Here is a 26,425-nt window from a genome sequence, read left to right on the forward strand (position 1 = left end):
GGTTAAAACAACAAGCATAGGTAGTTGTTAACTGATTAATGTGAGGTCATATAAGCTGCTGCAAAACTAAACTAAAACATAGGGACATACCTAGTCCGAAGGCTGATCTGCCATGGCCACGAATGTGGATTTGCTTCACACCCACCCACAATTCTTCCAAAGCACTTTCTCTGCTTTTTCTTTGGCTTTCCACATTCAATTTCTGTTGAGGCTGAAGGAATAAATTATAGTCATGTAAAACTGACATATCAAATCATATCAAATTTGACAATGAATGACAATGTATAAAAACCAGTAGTCTGTTATATTTTTCTTATCGCTAAACAATAAGACACTAACGATGGTATATACATTTAAAAGTCTCAGTATTAAAAGGGGTTAATTCTGCAAATGGCATTCATGCTCGCTCCCACAGTCCCAGCTTTTTTCCTATATTGTGCGAGCATGGCCACCACTTCTGGATTGCAGGGTCATCGCAACCCATGGATACGAGCAGTGTATAATGTGATGGAAAAATGAATCCAGCCAGCAAAGGAAGCAATATGGACAATCACAATACATTAGTAAGTGCCTTGTATTAACTTTCTCTACATGATAAATGCCATTTGCTAAAGTTAGACAAGCCCTTCAAGCTTTCACTTTTTAACATGAATTATCTTTATATTACACAGCACAGTTGTGATACACCTCTCTCTCCAGCATCTGCGTAAGAGCAAACCATCCTGATTAGAAAGTTTATTAATTGTCACATAAAAGATGTAGTATACATGAATAAGCCATTACATTAGAACTACCTGCCTATTACTGTGTAGGTCCCATAGTACCACCAAAAGCCCTGACCTAAAAGCTGTGGCCTCCACAAGATCTCTGAAGACACCTGTGATATCTGGTGCCAAGAGGTTAGCAGCAGGTACAGTATTTAAAGACTTGTAAGCTGCAAGGTGGGGCTCATAGTTCCTTGACTGGATTGACAGCTGGAGAATTTGGAGGTCTTGAACTCTTTCTAATGTTCTGCCGTGCCAACCATTTTCTCCAGTCTTAGGAAACTTATACCCGCTCACTTATACCAATGAGCAGCTCACATTTAGCGTTTCTGTTGATATCCCTCTATGTATATCTCTGCCTTCACATATGAAGGGGAATATCTTGGAAATGGATCTACTAGTCTACATACACTATTTTCTGTCATGTGATAGCTATCCATCTGGGACCTACTAACCTTAAATCAAGGTACATTACTAGATTAAGCAACATGTACTTGTTTTCAGTTACAGTCTGTTTGGGAATTTACTTTATGTTAAAGGGCACCTCAGAAAAACATGTATCACCTATCCAAAGGATAGGTGGTAAATGTATGACCATAGGGATTACTCCGACTGCTGGAAAATTGAGAGATGGATCGGTGCTAAATGTTGTTGTTGGAAAAATCTTTTTAAACCTTTAGGGCAGACACACACAAGTCAGTTCAGTGCTAGCAACTCGCTGTGTGTGACAGTGTGAGTTCTGTCCTTCTGAACTCTGTTTCAGATAGTTTTATAATGATTTATAAACCTGAAATCTATTGAATTACACTGACATAATGCTTTCAGTGTAAATCAGTCGATACAGGTCCCTCAGGGTCACTAAATTATTATAATGCTGTGCGATCCAGTTAATAAAAGCGGAGGTCAGAACAGGAAAACAGGAACTCACACTGCTGCGCGCTGCAAGTTTCTCGCACAAAACTTGCTTGTGTTTCTGCTCTTACTCACTGAATTCATCGAACATAGGGGTATTCTAATGTAAATTCTGTTTTCATATAGGAACTAAGTACTCATGGTATGGTGGGAGTGAAAGATGGATAACCAGGGAGGGACAGGGGAAAACTGTTAGATGTTGTGAAGAGTGTGCGCCAGAATGTTCTGCTTTATTTTGAATGCAGAAACATTTTCAAATGTTACATGTGGTATTGTGACATGTCACAGTGACCAGATCCTGGATAGATAGGGATATATAATTGGCGTATTTTTATTCAATAGAGAATAGGGGGCATCACATCTTTCCACCGATGGCAGAGGTCAAGGGAAAGAAAGATCGTGAATGTTGGATTTCAACATGGCCAATTCTTTGTTCCACACATATAACTTCATTTATGAAACAAAAATTGCTTTAGGAAATTCTTTTAGTCTTGGTATAGCTGGAAATATTTACCACAGGCTGGAATGTCACAATAATCCCAGCTTACTGATCCAGGAGTTGTAACAAAACACCATGGGCCGTTGATATCTCCATCCGGGTTTCTGCAGTACTATATACGATTGAGAGAAACCACAGAAATAATTTTTAGCATTTGTAGTACATGATAACATGCATTTCCATATAGCATAACTACATAAGCATATGCTGCATCACTTTTCAATCGTTTAACACATTAGAAGTACTTAGAAAGTACCAGACTTAAAAACTGTTATGAAGCATATTATGAAGAGGCTCATGCGCTCACCCGAGGTCTGATCTGATATTAATGACCTATCCTAAGGATAGGCCAATAATATCAAATTCCCAGATAACCCCTTTAAACTATCAGCACTGGTGTCCGATAGTTTAATATGAATAATTCATGTTTACATGCAGGTCCGCTGACCTGAATGCCGGTGCTGTGCTCAGAACATGGCCACTGTTGGAGGGTCCTGTCCATCAGCGACCGCCATTAATTACACTGGGGACAGAGGGGAAAACGAATGTACGCGCATTCCGTCCCTAATGTTAGTAAATGGAGGCCACTGATGGAGGGTTCCGTCCGAGCACAGCTTCAAACATGAATTACTCGTATTAAACTATCAGACATGAGTGGCAATAGTTTAATAATGCTTATTACTAGCTGCATGTATGCTCTGTTACCAGCATTTGTGCAGCTAGTAATATAGACTACCCAACCTTTTAAATAGATAATACTATCACTATCCGAGGAAGGTTTATCAAGAATTTATATAATTTTGCAATTCTGTATAATTTCCACTTATATACATTTGCCAATATATTCATGAGCCTACAGAATTTAGACGTAGGTAATTAGCATGCTCCTTGAAATGTTTCATAGCTTACCTGGGTTAACATGCATAACAGAAGATATGTAAAGCATAGTTAGAGTACTGTGGACAGAAAATAATCTCAGAACTCAGAGTACTGCAATGAACCTTAGTAGCTTACGTTGTTATCCAAGGCAGAATGTGGGTGAGTTTGTGGAGTAAAGCTTGAATGTGCATGAGGTGTTTGTGAATTCCATGCTTGACAGGTGTATCCCTTCACAGTTACAGATTTTGTGCCTCGGTAGTCTTGGCCTTTACCAATCATACAGTCTGGAAGATATACGTACAAGGAATTCTTTTATAAAGTGTCGACCACAGCGTTACAATATTTCACTGCATATAGTTTCATAATACTGTATATGAATTGGATGGACATAGTCTCCTCCTTATCAGATTGCTTACACATCTAGAAACCTTTATTTGGAAAATGAAAAAGTGTGTGAAGTTCAACTGTAGCTACATAGTATGAATAACAGTCATACACCTATGGTGCTAGTGATACTCTAAAAGCTGCATTACATAAATGCGTACAGCGCTTTCTTACTCTGCCAGATGATATTTTATTCTCATGAAGATGTCACTGCCATTTGATTCTGGGAGGAGCTGTATCCCGTCTCCCCCATATGCACACAGTACACCTTTATAAAATATACATACAGATGGTGAAAGATCAGCCTTTTGTGTTACCAAAGAGACACTTGCAATAATGCAGTACATATGGTCTAAAGATGGCTTTATTCACTTGAATAGGAAGCAGCCATCCCATTGCAGTGAAGGTAATTCCACCTGCTCACAGCTGCAATGTCAACGGCGAGCAGGTAAACACTGAAGAGAGGGCAGAGCTCGTATGAGCGCTGAGGTACCTTCAAAGAGCTGATCATTTAGCAGGTCTCACCACTGTGTAAGTCACCAGAGGAATCCAAGTAGGTATGTTTGAAGAACAGAAAGACTTTGATTTCGGTAGCGCTGTCACTGGAGCAAACAATGACGGGTTAAAATATTGTGAATTGTACCCTTTATTGAAAAATGCGTTTTGGAGGTGAATTGCCCCCTTTCGTTAGGTAAAATGATGCAAACAGTGGCAATAATACTGGTCATTTTTTCCTTCCCAATTTTGGATTTGCTGAGATGAAGCTGAACTTCTTCTTCTGTTAAAGTAGTACCTACTTGGATTCCTCCAGTGATCTACGCAGTGCGGAGACCAACTTAATGAAGGGGCATTGGTCGATACATGGCTCAGATATACTATGCCTGCATAGCTGCAGTGAGTGCAGTACTTATCTACGCTCATATATGTATTCTACCAGACATGCTTTACATGAGGCGCTGCTTCTGCGTGCTTTTTTTTGTTTTTCAAAGGGGTTTTAAAGAGACAGTCAACTTGCTTTATGTAAATTTTTGATTCTTTTTGTAAACTTTAGAATTAATGAACTACAAGGTGGGCCATTTATATGGATACACCTTAATAAAATGGGAATGGTTGGTGATATTAACTTCCTGTTTGTGGCACATTAGTATATGTGAGGGGGGAAACTTTTCAAGATGGGTGGTGACCATGGCGGGCATTTTGAAGTCGGCCATTTTGAATCCAACTTTTGTTTTTTTAATAGGAAGAGGGTCATGTGACACATCAAACTTATTGGGAATTTCACACGAAAAACAATGGTGTGCTTGGTTTTAACGTAACTTTATTCTTTTATGAGTTATTTACAAGTTTCTGACCACTTATAAAATGTGTTCAATGTGCTGCCCATTGTGTTGGATTGTCAATGCAACCCTCTTCTCCCACTCTTCACACACTGATAACAACACCGCAGGAGAAATGCTAGCACAGGCTTCCAGTATCCGTAGTTTCAGGTGCTGCACATCTCATATCTTCACAGCATAGACAATTGCCTTCAGATGACCCCAAAGATAAAAGTCTAAGGGGGTCAGATCGGGAAACCTTGGGGGCCATTCAACTTGCCCACGACGACCAATCCACTTTCCAGGAAACTGTTCATCTAGGAATGCACCACCACAAGATGGTTTACCACCACATTATGGGTGTCAGGTCCGAGCATTCCTAGATGAACAGTTTCCTGGAAAGTGGATTGGTCATTGTGGGCCAGTTGAATGGCCCCCAAGGTCTCCCGATCTGACCCCCTTAGACTTTTATCTTCCTATTGAAAAAACAAAAGTTGGATTCAAAATGGCCGCTATGGTCACCACCCATCTTGAAAAGTTTCCCCCCTAACATATACTAATGTGCCACAAACAGGAAGTTAATATCACCAACCATTCCCATTTTATTAAGGTGTATCCATATAAATGGCCCACCCCGGACTGTAAATGTTATACAACCAACTCCTTATTACAGGGTTTGATCTTATGTTAGTATTACTATACTGCGGATGTTAGTTGAACCTGCTTTGTAAAATACTTTGCTTCACCTGGACTAGATGAGACTATAGTAGGTTTTGTTGTTTTAATGGGCTGTTGTTCTAATTGTGGCGGTTCAAGGCATCTCTTCAAGTTACAATACTCCCATCTCACACTTGGATCATTGGTATAGCACCATGGACTCTTATCATTATCTGGATTTCTGCAGTAATTTCTTTCAAGACCCCTGCAAATACAAAATGTATTTCATAATATCAGCATTTAAATTTTGGCATTTGGAAATTACTATTTTTGAAAGCAGGAAATATAAGCAAAGATGCTTCAAATAGTAGCCAAGTCTCTAAAAAGACCCACTCTACTGGGTTGTAAATTTGTATCAAGTGCTGATTTAGTTTTCTGAAAGAAAGGGAGAAGGATGGACATTGGGTAAAAGAATGTCATGTTGTAGAGAAATATTGTACACTGAGTATAAAACCTTGTGTGCACTTGATAGCTGCAGTGCCAAGAGGGCTTATTCACACATTAGTGAATCATGGACGTGTGCTGTCCATGTCCTTCACAAACATCACACTGATCCATTGACTTTAATGTGTTTATTCACATATCAGTGGTTTTCCACTGACTGTGATCCAGACCAAACACTCCCACTGAGCAGTGCACATGGAATATGGATGACACACGGAGAACAAATAAATGGACACACAGATATCTGTGTGGACCCTTCACAGATATCTTCACAGATGAAACACTATCTTGTGACAAATACCATCACTAACACGGTGTGTGAATAAGGGCTTACTCTGCTTTTGTTTTTCAGTAATCTCTCAGACTATTAGATAATGTAATTGATGAGGTCTGTTCCTTTTAACAACCCTTAGGCCTCTTTCAGATGGGCGTTGCGGAAAAATGTGCAGGTGCATTACGGGAACACCCGCAATTTTTCCGCGCAGGAGCAAAAAATTGTAATGCGTTTTGCACTCGCGTGAGAAAAATCGTGCATGTTTGGTACCCAAACCCGAACTTCTTCACAGAAGTTCGGGCTTGGGATCGGTGTTCTGTAGATTGTATTATTTTCCCTTTTAACATGGTTATAAGGTAAAATAATAGCATTCTGAATACAGAATGCATAGTAAACTAGCGCTGGAGGGTTTAAAAAAAATAAAAATAAAAATTAACTCACCTTAATCCACTTGATCGCGGCCCGTCATCTCCTTCTGTCTCCTTTGTTGAATAGGACCTGTGGTGAGCATTAATTACAGGAACAGGACCTTTGATGACGTCACTCCGGTCATCACATGATCCATCACCATGGTAAAAGATCATGTGATGGATCATGTGATGACCGAAGTGACGTCATCAAAGGTCCTTGACCTATAATGAATGCTCACCACAAGTCCTGTTCAGTAAAGGAGACAGAAGGAGATGCCGGCTACGTGATCAAGTGGACTAAGGTAAATTAAATTTTATTTTTATTTTTTTAACCCCTCCAGCGCTGTTTTACTATGCATTCTGTATTCAGAATGCTATTATTTTCCCTTATAACCATGTTATAAGGGAAAATAATAATGATCGTGTCTCCATCCCGATCGTCTCCTAGCAACCGTGAGTGAAAATCGCACCGCATCCGCACTTGCTTGCGAATGCTTGCGATTTTCACGCAGCCCCATTCACTTCTATGGGGCCTGCGTTGCATGAAAAACGCTGAATATAGAGCATGCTGCGATTTTCACGCAACGCACAAGTGATGCAAGCTGAAGAACAGCTTTTACCCCAAAGCAATCAGTCTCCTAAATGCTCAGAGACTATTGCCCCTTCCTAGGATAGAAACTACCACAGACTGAAAGTAACTGCTGCATTCATGAACCCATGATGATCTCTTGTCTGCAGTGGGGTCTGAATCAGTGTGTATATATACTCATAAGCACTTCCTACCTTGCTCTTGCTATATATATGCTGTGAACTGTGAATAGTAATGCTTTCTAGTGCAATGTTTTTTTTTTTTTTCTAGTGTAATGCTTTAGTTTAATGGTCAGTTCTTGTTCCTCTGTCCATGGCATCTAGGATTGCTCCAAACAACATTTCATTGTATCGTACATTGTATTACATTGTATTGTACAGTGACAATAAAGGCATCTTATCTTATCTTATCTGAAAATCACTGCTCATGTGCACAGCCCCATAGAAATGAATGGGTCAGGATTCAGTGCGGGTGCAATGCTTTCACCTCACGCATCGCATCCGCGCGGAATACTCGCCCGTGTGAAAGGGGCCTCAAGGTCCCTTTACATGGGAGGACAGAGCAGCAGATTGTCAGGAAGGAAGCGTTCCTTCCCGACAATTGACTGCTCATCAGCAGAGGAGACCACTGCTGTTACATACAGCAATCTCCTCCACAGTATGGGAAGGAGCGATCACTAATGCCTTTGCTGTTCCCCATGCTGACTTGTAGTTTGCCAGCAGCAGATCATGTTTTGACAGCACGATGTGCTGCAAGCAAACGATAATTTTTGTGTGCGCACAAAGGATCGAATTATCCAATGAACACGCATTTTGCGCATTCCTCGGGTAATCGGCAGTACATTCACACCGCCAGATAATCACTAACGAGCATTCCTATGAACATTCGTTAGTGAATTCCTTATAAAGGGCCCTTAAGTTGTTTGAAGGAAGTGAAGACAACACATCATAGTGCTCAGAGGAGCACAGCGACCTCTTCATTCTAGCAATGTGTGGGTTACGTGGGATAGATCACCACTATTTAAATATTCTGACATGTTTCAGTGATATGCCAAAAGATGTTTGAAGGGAGCTTAGATGTCAGATAGAAGGCAAAATATATGGTCTTAATGGCAGATTGTGCCGCTTAGTGCTCTGCCATTAAAAAGTTTGGGCTGATAGACTGTCAGACCAACACTCCAGAAGTGACAGGAGCCATAATGATCAGCTCCTGTAACAAAAAATGCTAAACACGGTGCATCATCAGCGCATTTAAGCACCAATTACGTCATAAGCCTCCATGCTGTTGCAAGGAGGGGAAAGGGTTGTGCTGGGACGAGATGATTTGTTTCCTTTCAGCATTCATTTGTATGCAGATCGCTGTTAATAGCAATTTAATGGCTGGCAGGCATTACAGCACTAATATCTGTGATACAGAAAAAATGTAGAAAAAAAAATGACAATAATAAAATTAAACCAGTTCTCTGGGACTTTTATATCAATGGCCTTTTGTGACAGGGGCATCATTTCAAGCCTTTTTTCATCCTAATGTGCTTGTTACAATGAATAGCCTCCATCCTCCTCTTATCTGCTATGGACCTACAGACCCTATTAGAGTCATATATCTTACAAACATTCAGAGGGGAAGGGGCCGTAAACCATTTCTGTGTTGCTGGGGGCCTCACTAAATAAACATTTTGTTGACTGTCCGGAGACACCTTGGAATGTGGAGGGGAAGACAAGACACCATGGATTTCATCACCTTTTTATTATGGACCATTCAGGAGGTGCTGGATGGTTGGGGTTGTTCCCTCCCCTACCTACCAATGGGTTGGGGGAGTGATGAGAAGAAAAAGTAAAGAAGTTGATGTGGTAGTTGATAGTTTCTGTTTTGCACTGAAAGGGTTAGGATCTGAGTTGAGGCCAGATCCTAGGACCATGTGTGAGGATTGTCTGATCAGGGAGATGCTGATGCTGAGATATTTAGTTGGATTGGATTACAAATAAAAGAAGCCTCGCCAATCTCATATTGTTGACCTATCCTAGGGATAGGTATCATGGGGAGTTGCTTCAAGGTTCCTTCATACAGCAGCCAGATGATCCAGATGGAGCTTAAAGGGGTTGTCTCACGTCAGTAAGTGGCATTTATAATGTAGAGAAAGTTAATACAAGCCACTTACTAATGCATTGTTATTGTCCATATTGCTTCCTTTGTTAGCTGGATTCATTTTTCCATCACATTATACACTGCTCGTTTCCATGGTTACAGACCACCCTGCAATCCATCACTGGTGGTCGTGCTTGCACACTATAGGAAAAAGCATCAGCCTCTCTGGTGGCCGGGACCATAGGAGCACACATAGGCTAGTGCTTTTTCCTATATTGTGCAAGAACAACCACCACTGATGAATTGCAGGGTGGTCTGTAACCATGGAAACGAGCAGTGTATGATGTGATATAAAAATGAATCCAGCCAGCAAAGGAGGCAATCCGGACAATCACAATACATTAGTAAGTGGCTTGTATTAACTTTCTCTACATTATAAATGCCACTTACTGACGTGAGACAACCCCTTTAAGCTCCATCTGAATCATCTGGCTGCTGTATGAAGGAACCTTGAAGCAACTCCCCATGATACCTATCCCAAGGCTTCGACTACAGGAACCCCACCGATCAGCTGTTCTGCAGTAGCTCTGGTGCTGGAAAAGAGTGAAAGACTACTCAGCCACTTTATCACGGTCAGTATTTTGCATCAGTATTTGTAAGCCATAGCCACAAATACTGATGACAAATACTGAACAAATATGAATACTGTATGTGAAATTGGTTTTGGAGGGAACCTGACATGTCAATCTCTATTAGGCTACTTTCACACTAGCGTTCGGGTGTCCGCTTGTGAGCTCCGTTTGAAGGGGCTCACAAGCGGCCCCGAACGCATCCGTACTGCCCTAATGCATTCTGAGTGGTAGCGGATCCGCTCAGAATGCATCAGTCTGGCAGCGTTCAGCCTCCGCTCAGCAAGCGGACACCTGAACGCTGCTGCCCGTGTGGAGGCAAGCGGATCCGCCCAGACTAACAATGTAAGTCAATGGGGACGGATCCGTTTAAAGATGACACAATATGGCTCAATCTTCAAACGGATCCGTCCCCCATTGACTTTCAATGTAAAGTCTGGACAGATCCGTCTGAAGCTACTTTCACACTTAGAATTTTTTCTACAATATAATGCAGACGGATCCGTTCTGAACGGACCCCAAGTCTGCATTATATGAGCGGATCCGTCTGTGCAGACATCAGACGGACCCGCTCTGAACGCTAGTGTGAAAGTAGCCTTAATGTATTTGAAGGCATGGAGTTCACCTATTGCATGTGTATGTCGGCACAATGATTAATAAATGAGGACATAGCAAGAGAAATCTGCAAAAAAAAAACATCAAAATAATGCATGTCTAAAATTACAGTTTAAGGAAAATTTTACTTACGCATTTGGATACTTATCAGGGGTTTTTACATGTGTGTGAGGCACCATAGAGCTCCATTCCTGACATCTTTTACCTGAAACCGTCAGGTATGTTGTACCTCTATAAGTTTCACCATTTCCTGTGTAACATTCAGAAACTGCAGCTGAAGTGGTAGGAGCCGGTTTAGCTGTAAAACATAGACATAAAAAGGACTATAATACAACTGATTCATGCAAAGCTAAAGCAATGGTTATAGTCTGATAACCTGCCATGCAATATACACAAGAAGTGACACTTCTTTTCAATGTGCTGTCCGCATCCACATTTGTGGATCTGCACTTTCGGATCTGCAAAAAAATAGAACATGCCCTATTCTTGTCTGCAATTGCGGACAAGAAAAGTGCGGCGATGTGCGGTCCGCAAAATGTGGAACGCACATTGCCGGTGTTCATGTTTTGCGGATCTGCAAAACACATACGGACATGTGAATGGACCCTAAATGGAGGGAGATGTTTGTCAGCCATCAGTCATCTTATGCGACAATACAATAATATATTGGGGGTCTTGCACAAAATTGTTCTCAATTCTGTATTTCACATTGTGTTCAATAAAACAATCAAACAATGTAAATGACTTTTCATTAAAGGGGTTTCTGGTAATTAAGAAAATAAAATGATTGAAAATGCTTAAATATTACTTTATTATAAATATATTCCCAAATACCTTTCATCAGTTATAATGGCTATTCTGTCTGGGGAGCAATCATTAGGGGAAATAAAATGCTGTCCTATTAGTACACACAAAACCTGTCCTGTTCACACAGCAGGACAAGTTACTTCAGAACAATGGGCTAAAGAGCTGCCTCATCCGTCTCTCTGCTCCGCTTGTCAGGGATTATAATCCTGAATACAGAGGATAAGATCTTCAGCTGAATTTCTTCAGGAATAGAGAGTGATGAGCTGCATGGGTCATATTCGAATTCGCGATATTTCACAAATATTTTGTAGAATATTCGTTGAATACTGTATTTTTCGCCCCATAAGACGCACTCCCCCCCCCAAAAAAAATGCCCCTGCGTCTTATGGGGCGAATGCTGTAATTTTACATCGCAGTCTGCGATGCTGCAGCATCGCAGACTGCGATGTATCAGCTGTAGGGGAGAGGGGCCGGTGTCATGGAAATGCGGCGGGGCGGTGCAGGTGACTGTACTCCGGCCCTAACGCTCACTCACTTCCTTATTGCCTAAACCTTTTATAATGATAACTTTAATTGAAGTTCCGATCCCCAGCCCCATCTGTACTACTTACTAAATGTCCTGTAGCAGACAGAGCAGGGCGGGCGGCCAGCCGTAACTCACTGACGTAACGTGCCTGCGCCGTATACTTCATTCATAAAGTAGGCAGCGCAGACACGTGACGTCAGTGAATTACGGCCGGCAGCCCACCCTGCTCTGCCTGCTACAGGACATTTAGTAAGTAGTACAGATGGGGCTGGGGATCGGAACTTCAATTAAAGTTATTATTATAAAAGGTTTAGGCAATAAGGAAGTGAGTGAGCGGGGGGGCCGGAGAACAGTGACCGCACCGGCCCCGCCGCATTTGCATGACACCGGCCCCTCCTCCATCCCCACTCCCACAGATTTAGCTCCGGTATATTAGGGCATCTGTGGATGCCACTATTATGGGGTGGGGGATATGTGGATGGCACTGTTATGGGGTGGGGGATCTGTGGGTGACACATATATAGCAGTGCCATCCACAGATCTCCCCCCCCATAACAGTGCCATCCACAGATCACCCCCCCATAATAGTGCCATCCACAGATCACCCCCCATAACAGTGCCATCCACAGATGCCCCCATAACAGTGCCATCCACAGATCCCCCCATAACAGTGCCATCCACAGATGCCCCCCATAACAGTGCCATCCACAGATGCCCCCCATAACAGTGCCATCCACAGATCCCCCTCATAACAGTGCCATCCACAGATCCCCTATAACAGTGCCGTCCACAGATCCCCCCTTAACAGTGCCACCTACAGATCCCCCGTAACAGTGCCATCCACAGATCCCCCATAGTAGTGTCATGCACAGACCACCATTAGTTCAAAACCCACCAAAAGTACACTTTTTGGTTAAAAATAATTTTTTTCTTATTTTCCTCCTCAAAAACCTAGGTGCGTCTTATGGGCTGGTGTGTCTTATAGGGCGACAAATACGGTATTCGCGAATTACAATATTTGTTATATTCTACTTATTTTTTTACTCGAAAAATTGGCAAGGTAATGATTGCGTAATATGCGAATATTATGCGATCAATACAGGCGTGGGTCAAAAACTAATATACAGTATAGCACTATAGAATATAGTGCTATATATTCTTTTTTTAGAATATTCATCATTTTATTCCATCTGAAGTCATGATTCCTCCCTGCTTAAGTTACTTAAATAGGGAGGAATCATGACTTCAGATGGAAAAAAATGACGAATATTCTATAATATTCGTAATATTCTAAAACAAGAATATATAGCGAATATTTGAAAAAATAAAATGAATATAGAGCAATTTAGCTAATATGGTGTTATAATAATTTTTTTTAATAGTCGTAATTTTTTTCCAATCTGAACTTCAGATGAGCAAAAAATTACAACTATTAGACAAAGAAGATTATAGTACTATAGTAGCTAAATTACTCTACATTAGTTTTTTCAAATATTTGCTATATTTCTATATATTCTTGTTTTAGAATATTACGAATATTCTAAAAAAACTAATATATAGCACTATATCGAATATATTAGTTTTTTGGAATATTCGTCTTTTTTTTTTCAATCTGTTTTTCCACTCCGGCATACTCCTCCCCGACAAGTGTCCCCGTCACCATGGGAACGCCTGGGGGTTAGAATATACCATCGGATCTGAGTTTTCATGATCTCACTGAGATCATGAAAACTCAGATCCCATGGTATATTCTAACCCCCAGGCGTTCCCATGGTGATGGGGATGCTTGTCGGGGAGGAGTATGCCGAAGTGGAACAAATGTACAGATTGAAAAAAAAAAAAGATGAATATTCTAAAAAATGAATATATTCGATATAGTGCTATATATTCATTTTTTTTTTTGAATATTCAGCATTTTTCCCATCTAAAGTCATGATTCCTCCCTGCTTAAGTTGCTTTTGGGCCAATGACTCATTGGCCCACGAGCAAGAAGCAGGGAGGAATCATGTGTTCAGATGGGAAAAAATGACAAATATTCGCTAACGAATATATAGCACTATATTCGAAATATTCGCGAATTCTCGAAGTTGCGATATTCGAGATACAAATTCGCTATTCGAATATTCGCGCTCAACACTAATCATGAGGAGACATGAAGTACAGAGTTAGGAGAGAGTGTGGCTAATGAGCAGCAGCACTTCTATACAGTCGGCTACATTAACATAGCCCACATTACCACAGTCTGTCCTGTCCATCCTCTCTGTACTTCATGTCTCATCTTGAACTACATTCCCACAGAGATTTAGCTGAAGATCTTATCCTCTGTATTCAGGATTATAATCCCTGACAAGCAGAGCAGAGGGGATGAGGAGGCAGCTCTTTAGATCATTGTTGTGAAGTAACTTGTCCTGCTGTGTGATTAGGACAGGTTTTGTGAGTACTAATAGGGCGGTGGCCGGTGGCCATTTTATTTCTCCCAATAATTGCTCCCTGAACAAAACGAGCCAGTATAACTAATGAAAGGTATTTGGTAATATATTTAAAATAATGTAATATTTACGTATTTTCATTTTCTTAATTCCCGGAGAACCCCTTCTTAGGCCTCTTTCACATGGGTGTGTGCACTCTGTTGCCGTATTGCGGACCGCATTTGCGGATCCGCAATACACGGGTGCCGTTCCGTGGGCATTCCGCATCACGGATGCGGACCTATTCACTTCAATGGGTCTGCAAATCCGGAGATGCAGAATGGTGCGGAACGGAAGCACGGAATGGTGCGGGCCGCAGAACGACTACAGGGCGCACACACCCATGTGAAAGAGGCCTTAAACTCATAGTTATATGATTACATGAAGCAAATCATGCAATATCTTGTCAAGTAATTAATGCATTTACCAACAGGGGGAGCATCACAGCTAGGTATATCACAATATTCCCATCTTGTTTGTTTGTCAGTGGTATAACACCAAGGCGTTGACTCTCCATCTGGATTTCTGCAATAATTCTTATCTAGATTCCTGAAAATTAAATTGATTGATAATAGTTTAAAGTATTTCAAAATACATATTTTCCCAGAAGAGGAAAGCCAAGGAACTGTACAGCAGTGGGTGTATTTAAGCTTCATATGAACATTATTATCCTATTCATATCTTATCTGGGTTATTTTCAATTATGAAAATAATTCATAATATAGGATTCATACTGAGGAATGTTTCAGGTGGATTAATCCTTCATTAACCATTTTATTATCTAGCGATTTTTCATTCAAATTTTTTACTCATTGTCTTACTGTACCAGAACTATAACTTTTTAGTTTTTCCGTTCACAAAGCCATATGAGGGCTTGTTTTTTGCAAGTGGTAATTGTTAATAGCATTATTTGGTATAACATATGATGTAGTAGGTAGCTGAAAAAAAATTCTAAATGGGTGGAATTGAAAAAAAATGCAATTCTGCCGCGGTTTATAGGTGTTATTTTTACAGCATTCCCTATACGGTAAAAATATGTTCAGTCCATTATGAAAGTCAGTACAGTTACAGTAATTCCACTTTTTATGTTTTTTTTGTGTTTTACTACTTAAAAAAATAAAAACTTTATAAAAAAAAGCTATGGCCATGCAAAAAATTTTTGTTACGGCGTTCACCACATAGGATAAATACATTTACATTCATATTTTAATAATATGGGCATTTTGGGATGCAGCAGTGCAAATGATTTTTTTTATTTATGTTTATTTTTAATATGGGGGTGATTTGAACATTTATATTTTTTCATATATATTAAAAAACTTTTTTTTTTTACTTTTTTCCTACTGTTTTAAAGTCTCCCTAGGGGAACATGAAATCATGAGATTGCTTCTCCCACAGACTGCAATTAATTACCATTGCAGTCTATGGAAGATTCGCTATTTTCTCTATTTCCTATTTCCATAGAAACAAATGCTATGGTAGCCTTGGATCCTTAAGAGGGCTCCAAGCTACCACAGAGAATGAAAAAGCTGCAAAGGGTGCAGTAGTTGCAGAGAGATCTGAGCCTCTTGGTATAACGGCAATGCACTCATTTCTCCTAGAGGCTCATTTGCATATACTAAAACCTAATTTTTCTCAGCAATGCAGGAACATATGATCATGGGACCAACACAGATGCCTTCAGCTGCCAAGTGCACATACAACAAGTCAGTCAGTTTTATAGGTAAAAATCTGCTGACAGATACCCTTTAAAGGCAGCGTATTATAACGACAGAAGTATCTAGTTTTTATGCTAAACACACAAAAATGTTGTGCTATTTAGATGGCAGAATCAAAAGAATACAGCAAATAGGAATAAAACCATCATCAACAATCAACATTTACCTCCTAATCATTTCTTATAGAACCGAAAACGGACAGTATCACTCATTATAGGATGATGGTATTTGTTTCTGATTTTAATAGCAATTTTTTTATGTTGTATTTTACCACCATCTTTCTAGACCATAAGTAGCTGCAAAGTGTATAAAAGCAGGCCAAATTGAGAGTGGTGTAACCTCTAGGGAATAGTTGTTACTAGCAACTTACTAACCACCATGGTTATGATACAATCAAACTGGGTATTTTACCAGCATTTTACCTAATATTTCTCTTGCATTTTATTGCAGGCCCCAAACTTAAGTTTAAGGGCTCTTTCACACGAGCGGATGCCGTGCGGGTAATCCGCTGTGTGAAAGAGTGCCAAACCCTGCTCCAGACAGCAGAGACATGGAGCAGTAACATGATTGATAAAGCTCTGTGCCTCTCTATGACCTTTGTGCTACAAAATCACAGTGACAACTTTATCTCAATGTGATTCTGTAGTAAAAAGGTCACAGAGAGGCTGAAGATGCCTATGTGTAGCACGTCAGATAGGCATGGTGGTGGCACTGGTGGACAGTGATGGGGCACATGTACATAGTCATGGACTGGGGCACTGACAATAGACAGGCTGAAAGCCTCTGTATTTTATTCATAAGCATCTTAAACGCTCAGTAGAACGCTGAAGACAGACTCCTTGGCAATACACTCTGGAGGTCATTTATTAAGACTGGACCGGCGTTTTAGACACTGGACTTAATAACCTCTATAGATCAAGGTGGATCCTCCGACGTTATGAAGATGTGCCAGCCTCTACAAAACTTTGGCGTATCCTGCTGGCTTACATTTAGACCATTTTCTGTTTTCTAGTACAAAGAAACATCTTTCCCTAATAAAGTATATTACAAAAATGTTTAAGATCTCTGTCCCTACAAATGTTTAAGATCCCTGTCCCCTAACAATATAAAACACTTTAAACAGAACTAATTGTAAATATAGTGCTAGACTGAAATATATCTTACTTGCAGGGATAGTTATCTGGCGTTCTGCCGTGAATATGGGGCTCCTGAGAACTCCAGGCCTGACATATTTTTCCAGATACTGTTACGGCAATATTTCCTGTGTAGGTCGCTCCATTCTCAGATAAGCATTTCAGCCCTGGTGGTGATGGTGGAGGATTGGAAGCTGTTGTATGAAAAAAAGATTATTTTAAGATTTTATCAGAAATAAAACTACAATTCTGCAAAATGCTAAAAAATTAGCCAAGCTCAGATGTGTAACTTGAAGATCCTGTCATGGGGCTGTCCACCTACCATATTATGTTTATAATAATAAAAAAGAAATATACCTCACAAAAAAACGCAATTAACCTCCATTCCAGACAAATAACAGAATATCTTTATTGAACACATAATTAATACATCTTAAAATACAAAGAGACAATTAGCAGCAAGTAAAACCCTCAAATGAGGACCAGGAGGGGGCCGCAGAGTCGGACAGCCACAATAAATGAAACATTGAAAACAAAAGAGCAAGAAACAATACCACTAATCCATACCCATAAAGTAATTGAAACATACCAGGAGAAAATCCCAGACAAAATATGCAACATAAGTAGAGGGCAAAGTGGGATGTAGGAAAATAGTGATACCATATGTAGCACGCCGACTCTGCAAGCCACCTCCTCCCAACGCCATTTCGACTCACAGGCTTCACCGGAAGAAGCCAGTGAGCCTCTTTCCTGTGCTGCACCTGTGCCAGTTGCCTCTCTCCTGTACTGTGCCTTTGCCAGGTACTGAAGCGCACGGCAAATGTGCAAGACTAGAAGTCAAGGCTAGGTGTGATGGTGTTTACACTGCTTGGCCCTGTCAATCAGAGTGCAGACGACGGCGCCAGCATCAGGAAGAATGGAGCCTCTAGAATGCCTCCGTTGCTCCTAGAGGCTCATTTGCATATATTAACCCTTAGGATACCGGAGGATCTTTCCGTTTTTGCGTTTTAATTTTTCTTCCCTATCTTCCTTGAGCCATAACTTTTATATTTTTCCGTTCTCAAAGCTGTATGAGGGCTTATTTTTTGTGGGACAAGTTGTACTTTCTAATGCTACCATATGGCATGGAATGTAGTGGAAAGCAGTAAAAAAAAATTCAAATGGGGTGAAATTGGATAATAAACGCAATTCCTCCACCGTTTTACAGGTTTTGTTTGCACAGCGTTCTGTTTGCAGCAAAACTGACCCATGCCCTTCATTTTCTGGGTCAGTACGATTACAACGATACTCCATATGTGTAGGTTTTTTTTATGTCTAAATAGTATAAAAATAAATGTAAACTTTGAAAAAAAAATTTTTTTACATCGCCATATTCTGACCCACCATAACTTTTTTATAAATATATCTACTGAGCTGTCTGGGCTCATTTTTTGCAGGACAATCTGTAGTTTTTATTTATACCATTTTGGAGTGTGTGACTTTTCGATCAGATTTTATTGCATTTTTTTGTGTAAGAGAAGCAATGAAAAAATGACAAATTGGCCATTTTGACCCTTTTTTTCATCATGCCATTATTATGAGCATTTTTTTTGCGATTATACCTATGATGTTTATATTTTTTGTTATTTAGGTATGTATATTTTTATTATATGGAAAGAGGGGTGATTAAAACTTTTATATTTTTTAACTGTTTATTTTTTGTGATGATTTTGAAACTCATATGAACCTACAAAATCTATTTTTTTATTTTTTATTTTGAACAATTGTGTATTTTTAAACTGGACTTTTATTGAGAATTGCTCATTTCTTATGTTGGCCTGCCATCTGGTAGCCAAAATAAGAATTGCACTTTTAATGTCCTCAGCCTCTGCAGCGAGGCTGAGCCCATTCAAATAAATTATCGGCATCCCCATTGGCCGCAGAGGTCACCTGTAAAGTTTTTACGCATTTAGATGCCATGATATCACTTGATCACGGCATCTAAAGCCTTTAATTACCGCGATTGGCATTGAAACAGTAGAGACCTACCGGCCATGACGCCCGCTGCACGTGTGAGTGGGCGCCATGTTTGCATATCCCTCCTGCAAAAGGGTAAAAAGTTTAGATTTCTCATAAATAAAACCACAGATGGGATTGTGACCAAGACTGCTTGCATCTGGTAATTGCGCACATGACACAAGCCAACCTGTTTCACTACAATAAATCTGGTGAAAGAAGCCCTTTAAATGTGTAAATTAAAAGTTTTGCTGAATTTTTATCCACAAAACTACATATTAATCTGCTAAACTCCTTCTGCTCTACATCATGCTGCCTGAAAATTGCACTGCATTATTACAGTGACATATTCTCTTGAGATTGTCGTTAGAGATGAGCAAAGTTTTAAAAAATTCGATTCAGATACTTCGCCAAATTTTTCCCAAAAAGCTGTTTTACTCCAAATTAATTTGTCACGAAGCTTGTTATAAATCAGCTATTTCCCGGCCTACAGGTAGAGTGTATCTCGGTGTACATCACTGTGCATCGCAGAAACATGCATAGCAAGTCCGTTATGGACTAGTTACTAGTTACTGTGCGTCAGTATGACAGGCAGGTGACAGGCGTCACTCTTAGGCTACATGCACATGACCGTGGTGTGTTTTGCAGATCCGCAAAACACGGATGGCGTCCATGTACGTTCTGCAATTTGCGGAACGGCATGGACAGGCTTTAATATAACTGCCTATTCTTGTCTGCATGGGACCCACACTGAATCCAGACCCATTCACTTGTGCTTTGCGTGAAAATCGCAGCATGTTCTACATTCTGCGGTTTTAACGCAACGCAGGCCCCGTAGAAATGAATGGGTCTGCTTGAAAATCGCAAGCATCCGCAAGTGAGTGCGGATGCGGTGCGATTTTCACGCATGGTTGCTAGGAGATGGTAGGGATGAGCAACCCCGGACCCCATTAAAGTCTAATCACTGTATTATTTTCCCTTATAACATGGTTATAAGGGAAAATAATAGCATTCTTAATACAGAATGCTTACTAAAATGTGCCTTGAGGGGCTAAAAATAAAAAAAAATTCACTCACCTCATCCACTTGTTCGCACAGCCGGCATCGTCTTCTTTCTTCTTCTTTCAGGACCTGCAAAAGGACCTTTGATGATGTAATCGCGCTCACCACGTGGAGAGCGTGGTGACGTTAGCAAAGGTCCTGCTGAATGAAGATAGAAGTATCTTCTATCTTCATTCAGCAGGACATGCGCTGATGTCACCACGCTCACCACGTGGTGAGCGCGATTACGTCATCAAGGGTCTTTTTGCAGGTCCTGAAAGAAGAAGAGAGAAGACGATGCCGGCTGCGCGAACAAGTGGATGAGATGAGTTAATTCGTTTTTTGTTTTTTAACCCCTCAAGGCACATTTTAGTAAGCATTCTTTATTAAGAATGCTATTATTTTCCCTTATAACCATGTTATAAGGGAAAATAATAAAATGAATAGAACACCTAACCCAAACCTAAACTTCAGTGAAGAAGTTCGGGTTCGGGTCTGGGTACCACATTCTGTTTTTTCTCACGTGCGTGCAAAACGCATTGCACTCGCACAGAAAAAACTGAACATCGGAATTGCTTGCCTACTCGCGTGGTTTTCCCACAATGCAGAGAAAATACGGGACGCCCGTGTGAAAGAGGCCTAACAGAACTGCCACTAACAGAGCCACCTTGATGCCGGTAGCTGGGCCCGACACAAGTTTGAGCAAAAATGTGTGCAAAGAGCTTCCATTTTTTATGTATAGTATGTATTGTACCACTTTAATCCAGAATATTCCCTAATCCTTAGTTCTATTGTTTGCATGTGTAATGGTGTGCTGCCATATGTTTTTGTTTGCTGTCTGCATGTTAGCTTTATGGATGTGCACCTGTGACTATTGGTATGCTAGTCTAAATTTTCTTGCAGAGTGGAGAGGGTGTCAGCAGTAAGTTTGTGTTTGACGTCACAGTTTATTTTTCCCTTCTTCTGATCCATCAGAAGAAAAAAAAAAAAAAAACGGATCCTGTCTTTTGACAGTATTTGGTCAGTAATTGATCAGTAAGCTCCAAAAAAACAGGAGTAGGTTCAAAACAGAGATGACACATGATGGGAATATTTGCATGTATTCTGTGTTTTAGACCCCATAAGAAACTATCATATATAAATATATATTATATATAATAATTTCTTACATAATTTGGCGAGCGGTAGGTAGGAGGTTGGAGTGTAATTATGAGGTGCATTTGTGAATATAATATTGTATAATGGAGAACTTGGATTGCATAGCTGTGTAGAATTTACCATGGAGTGCTTTGTGAAAGAGATTGCAAAAGTTAATGACACTAAGGCACTTTTAAGGCTCCATTCACACGTCCGCAAAATGGGTCCGCATCCGGTCCGCAATTTTGCGCAACGGGTGCGGACCCATTCATTCTCTAAGGGGATGGAACAGTGTGCTGTCCGCATCCGCATTTGCGGAGCGCGGCCCCGATCTTTGGGTCCGCAGCTCCCCAAAAAGATAGAGCATGTCCTATTCTTGTCCGCAGCTGCGGACAAGAATAGGCATTTCTATAGGGGTGCCGGGCGGGTGTGTTGCAAATCCGCAATTTGCGGGTCCGCAACACACCATGGACGTGTGAATGGAGCCTAAATCTAATGGGCGGATGTAGAGATCCCTGGTAGGAAGCCAAAAGTTTTGTGACCGATGCAATTTCTGTCAAGTTCACAAAGTCAGAAGGAAAATGTGCTCTAGTTTTGGCTGTATGCTGGATAGCAGAGCAGTATTCTAAGCTAATGGAGCAAAATGAAATTCTACATAACAAAGGTAAGTGCTTGGATGAGTTATATGGAGGTATGAGAGAACAAAAAGAAAATTTGTAAGATCGTATACAAGTACTAACTGAAGAGAATGAAACATTAAAGAGGTTGTCAAGGTTCAGAGCTGAGCCCGGACATATCCCCTTTTTCACCCAAGCAGCCTCTCTGTATCACACAGGGCAATGGCTGTTTGTTTATAGCAATGTTGCCGGTGACCAAAATGAAATAAGAAAACATAAATTTCTGATTAAAACCAGGCTTAAAAAGACCAAAAGGTTTTACAAGAACAGAAGAGGGGTTTCCTAATGTGAACATCTTATGAGGAGATCTTGTCTTGTTTTATTAATTTATCACTAGTTTTGACTTTCAGGGAAAAATAGAACCTTAAAGAAGAACCTAAAGATGTGTGGTGTAACTATATTTTTCCTTGTAGGCATAACTAACTATTACAGGACCTTGAATAAAGACTGGGTGAAAATCAAACACGGACTTGATTTGCGAAGTTGGAGTGCCGTGGTTTTTCCTTCTATTTCGGCATCTTGGGATCCCTAGAGCCTAGAATCCGACACCACAGGCACCGCCACCGAATGGACTAACTGAGACAACTTAGAAGGTAGTGCTGTCATTTGTTCTATATTACAGGACCTTACTACATTGTTTTTTGTTTTGTTTTGTTTTTGAGAAGCCTCTAAATTTAATAAGTAATATACAGTCAGGTGGCTAAATTCTAAATGGACATTTTATTGTTTTATTCCTCAAAGCCTGTACAGTGATCCCTCAAGATACAATGGCCTCAGGATACAATATTATCAATATACAATGGTCTTTTCTGACCCATTGTAAGTTGAAACTAGACTTAACATTCAATGTCTCAGGCTCAGATCCAACCAATCAAGGCTACTTCTCTGGAAAGGTAGCTGTATTAGTTACTAGTTAGCATCTATTCCTGACTGTTATATGTAAGGATTTATCTGGTTTTATCTGTCTTAGTTATCTGCTTATTTTTCTTAAATCTTCATTTTCTATTATCTTGGATGACATTTTGGGGCTTTAGAACAGATTACTCAACTTACAATGGTTTCAACATACAATGGTCATCCTGGAACCAATTAATATTGTATCTTGAAGGACCACTGTACTGTAGTGAAACAAGTAGCTGCCATTGTGAGGCAAACGTGACAGTGAGGATATCTCTTCATTGGGGACAATCATGCCTCTTTAGCAATGTGGATGAATGCAAACAGGGAGCAGTCTCATTCTCACATTCTGTGCACATTTGCATACTTTTAAAACGTTTTTTTTTTTTTTTTTTGCATTGGTCTCACTGGTAGCAAGTTTAATGATTTTAACAAATTGCATGCTCCTTTATTTTTTATTTTATTTAACATCTTTATTACTATACAAGCTGTACACGAAAACATAATTAAAAAATTAGTATACATTTTCAAACCCACTGTCACGGCTGAGGATGGGGAAAACCCTCAGCCGTGCGGTATCAGGAGGATGTTAGGTCGCTACTCGGCCAGTAACACAGAATTAGGGAGCAGGGCACCTCCTAGAGCTTCCCTAATCTGACCCTGACTCCTAGCTGCATGAGCCGCCCTTGAAGGTAGGAGGGCTCATGCTCAGGAACCTTGGATCCCTTCTGACCCTCCGACGATCCCTGTACTAGGAGCTGGGTAGACAGCCCGTTCCTCCTGGACACAGAGTAACAGGAGTCTAAAATGGCCAAGCTATAAAGAAAAGGGAACATAAACAGACATATGGCAATGACAGGTAAGTGAGACTAGTACCACACTTACCTGCCACAGACACACAACCTGGAACCCACGTGCAAGTGCTGCTGTCCACAAACAACACAAAGGACACCGCACACACAGACATCACACGGGAACCCAGGAAACCATATTCTGCAATAAACAAAGACCAAACAAACATCTTCTAAACACCATACATAAACCTAAGGCAACCGCACACATACCTAATGTCCGCGGCAACCGCACCTGAGGCAAACAGCAAAGTGCCCCCAGCTGCGGTTGACACAACACCAAACCGCGGGCAACTGCATGCGGCTCCCAAGGAGTCACGGCCATGAACATGGTCGTGACACCCACTTTTCCTTCCCCCCCACCTCTTCTCCCCCCACCCAGGCCCCCCCCAACATATGATGCGTGCGCCCCCGCCACCCCTACTACCCCCCCTAAAAATTAAGGGAAGGGAGGAGAGGAAAGGGGGAGAAAAAATAAATAAATAATAATAATTAAAATATAATATAGAATAGTCATTTTTACATTCATAAAGTCCTATCAGAGTTACCAGCCGTCCCATATCTTAACCCATTTCTCAATTCCACCCCTCTGCTTATAGATAATCCGCTCATAATTTTTAACCTTATTGACCAGATTTATCCATTTACTTACTTCTGGGGCCTGTCGTGCAAACCAACTCCGACTAATCAGGACACTGGCCATTAATAATATTCTGCCTATTAGAATCTTTTGGGGTTTATGACTAGTTAATATCGAGAGATTGTTCAATAAAAACAATTGTGGCTCAAGAGGAATCTGTGTTTTTAGTTTATAAGTAAGAAACTGGTTAATACCACTCCAATATGCCCCGAGTTCTGGGCATGCCCAGATCATATGTATGTAATCCGCACCGGCAGTATCACATCGAGGGCAGTTGGAAGAATCTCTTATTCCACACTTGTTGAGCCAAGTAGGGGTAACATATAGCCTATGATAAATATTGAACTGTATTAGGACATGATTGAAGTTATGGGATAATACATCTGGGTTAGTAAAAATACTCCCCCATCCTACACTTTGTATATTTGGGCAATCCCTCACCCAAGCCTTTTGCCCTGGTGATTGTGTCTCAGAAAACCGTGAATTAATTAATAGTTTATATATATTTGAAATCTTCATTCTTACTAGTGCCTTCCCAAACCACTCATTTAGCGGGGAGGAATTATCTATTTCTAACAGTGATTTATCATCTAGACTAAAAAGTGCCGAACGAAGCTGAAAATACCTAAACCATGACAAATTCCCAACACTATGTGATAATTCCACAAACGGCGGGATTTCTCCGTTATTAACAACCTGTGCCAGGGAAAGAATCCAATTTTTTTGCCAAAATTGATCCTGTGCTATACCATCTAATATCTGTAAGTGAGTGTTGTGCCAAAGAGGCGTGAATATGCTCCTTTATTACCAGTGAAAATACCCATAATGGTATTAAGCAACATTCAATCTGGATTTTCATTTTTACTTGTTGCTTGCGGTTACTATATGTGTTGCTGAGTATCTCTTTCAATAAATACATTGTCTGGGTTTTCTGTAGCTCCTACAAGGGCTATAATGACATATTTATTTGTAAGTTACCAATAATATGAAACTGCATACACAATATTTTATGGTACACTATGTTCAGGGTTTTTTAAATGTCGCAAGGTCTCTCCAGAAAGTCTCTTTTTAAAAACAAGCTCTCTCTTTCATAAGGTGTGTTTTGGGTTTTTATAGTAAACTTTTGAGCAGATAGAGGTGCTGAGACATAAGTGACATGGGCAACCTTAGCAATTGGCTGGAAGTACAGTAACCTAATGTGGGTTAAATTAATAAGAATTCCTGAATCCACTAGTATCTAGTGTTATCTTGCACCATGTGTCATGTGTTGTGTGTAAATGTGTTTACATTTCTGCTCCAAATTGAATAGTTACTGTTCCAAAACCAGTGTGTTGGCAAGCAAAAATCTGTCCTGTAATGTGTGTTTTCTGTGATGGACCAAAGACTGTGAAAATTACTTATGGTGTTAGTGGCACTGAATAAAGGAACAAGCACAATCTAGGTAGAACTAAAGATGAAAACAAAGAAGGCCCATATTCTCAGAATCGGCAAGTTAGCCAAGGATGTCCGAGAGCCTTGTAAGGACAGTCTGAGCTTACATAATGGTGTTGGTCGCAAGTATGTTAAAAAGCAGATAGTATGGACTTTGTTGTGCTGAATATAAAACTTGTTTGTGTGGTGTAAGGTCTTGTAAAGTGGCTGATGGAGCATTGATATACAGTTGCAAGAAAAAGTATGTGAATCCTATGGAATGATATGGATTTCTGCACAAATTGGTCATAAAATGTGATCTGATCTTCATCTAAGTCACAACAATAGACAATCACAGTCTGCTTAAACTAATAACACACAAAGAATTAAATGTTACCATGTTTTTATTGAACACACCATGTAAACATTCACAGTGCAGGTGGAAAAAGTATGTGAACCCCTAGACTAATGACATCTCCAAGAGTTAATTGGAGTGAGGTGTCAGCCAACTGGAGTCCAATCAATGAGATGAGATTGGAGGTGTTGGTTGCAGCTGCCCTGCCCTATAAAAAACACGCACCAGTTCTGGGTTTGCTTTTCACAAGAAG

The 26,425-nt window shown here is 40.4% G+C and overlaps 1 protein-coding gene across 1 annotated transcript in view; it reads right to left on the reverse strand.

Moving 5' to 3' along the window:
- PLG (plasminogen) overlaps positions 1–26,425 on the reverse strand; it is a 178,889-nt gene that overhangs the window by 56,064 nt on the left and 96,400 nt on the right. Inside the window, exons 8-14 of the mRNA XM_040429283.1 lie at positions 17,201–17,363; positions 14,746–14,867; positions 10,650–10,815; positions 5,501–5,676; positions 3,190–3,338; positions 2,191–2,287; positions 91–211 (exon numbers count right to left, since the gene is read on the reverse strand). Of these exons, the coding sequence (XP_040285217.1) occupies positions 91–211; positions 2,191–2,287; positions 3,190–3,338; positions 5,501–5,676; positions 10,650–10,815; positions 14,746–14,867; positions 17,201–17,363 (994 nt within the window). The remainder of the gene's footprint in view (positions 1–90; positions 212–2,190; positions 2,288–3,189; positions 3,339–5,500; positions 5,677–10,649; positions 10,816–14,745; positions 14,868–17,200; positions 17,364–26,425) is intronic.

Source organism: Bufo bufo, chromosome 4 (assembly GCF_905171765.1).
Source record: "Bufo bufo chromosome 4, aBufBuf1.1, whole genome shotgun sequence".
Classification (NCBI taxonomy): domain Eukaryota; kingdom Metazoa; phylum Chordata; class Amphibia; order Anura; family Bufonidae; genus Bufo; species Bufo bufo.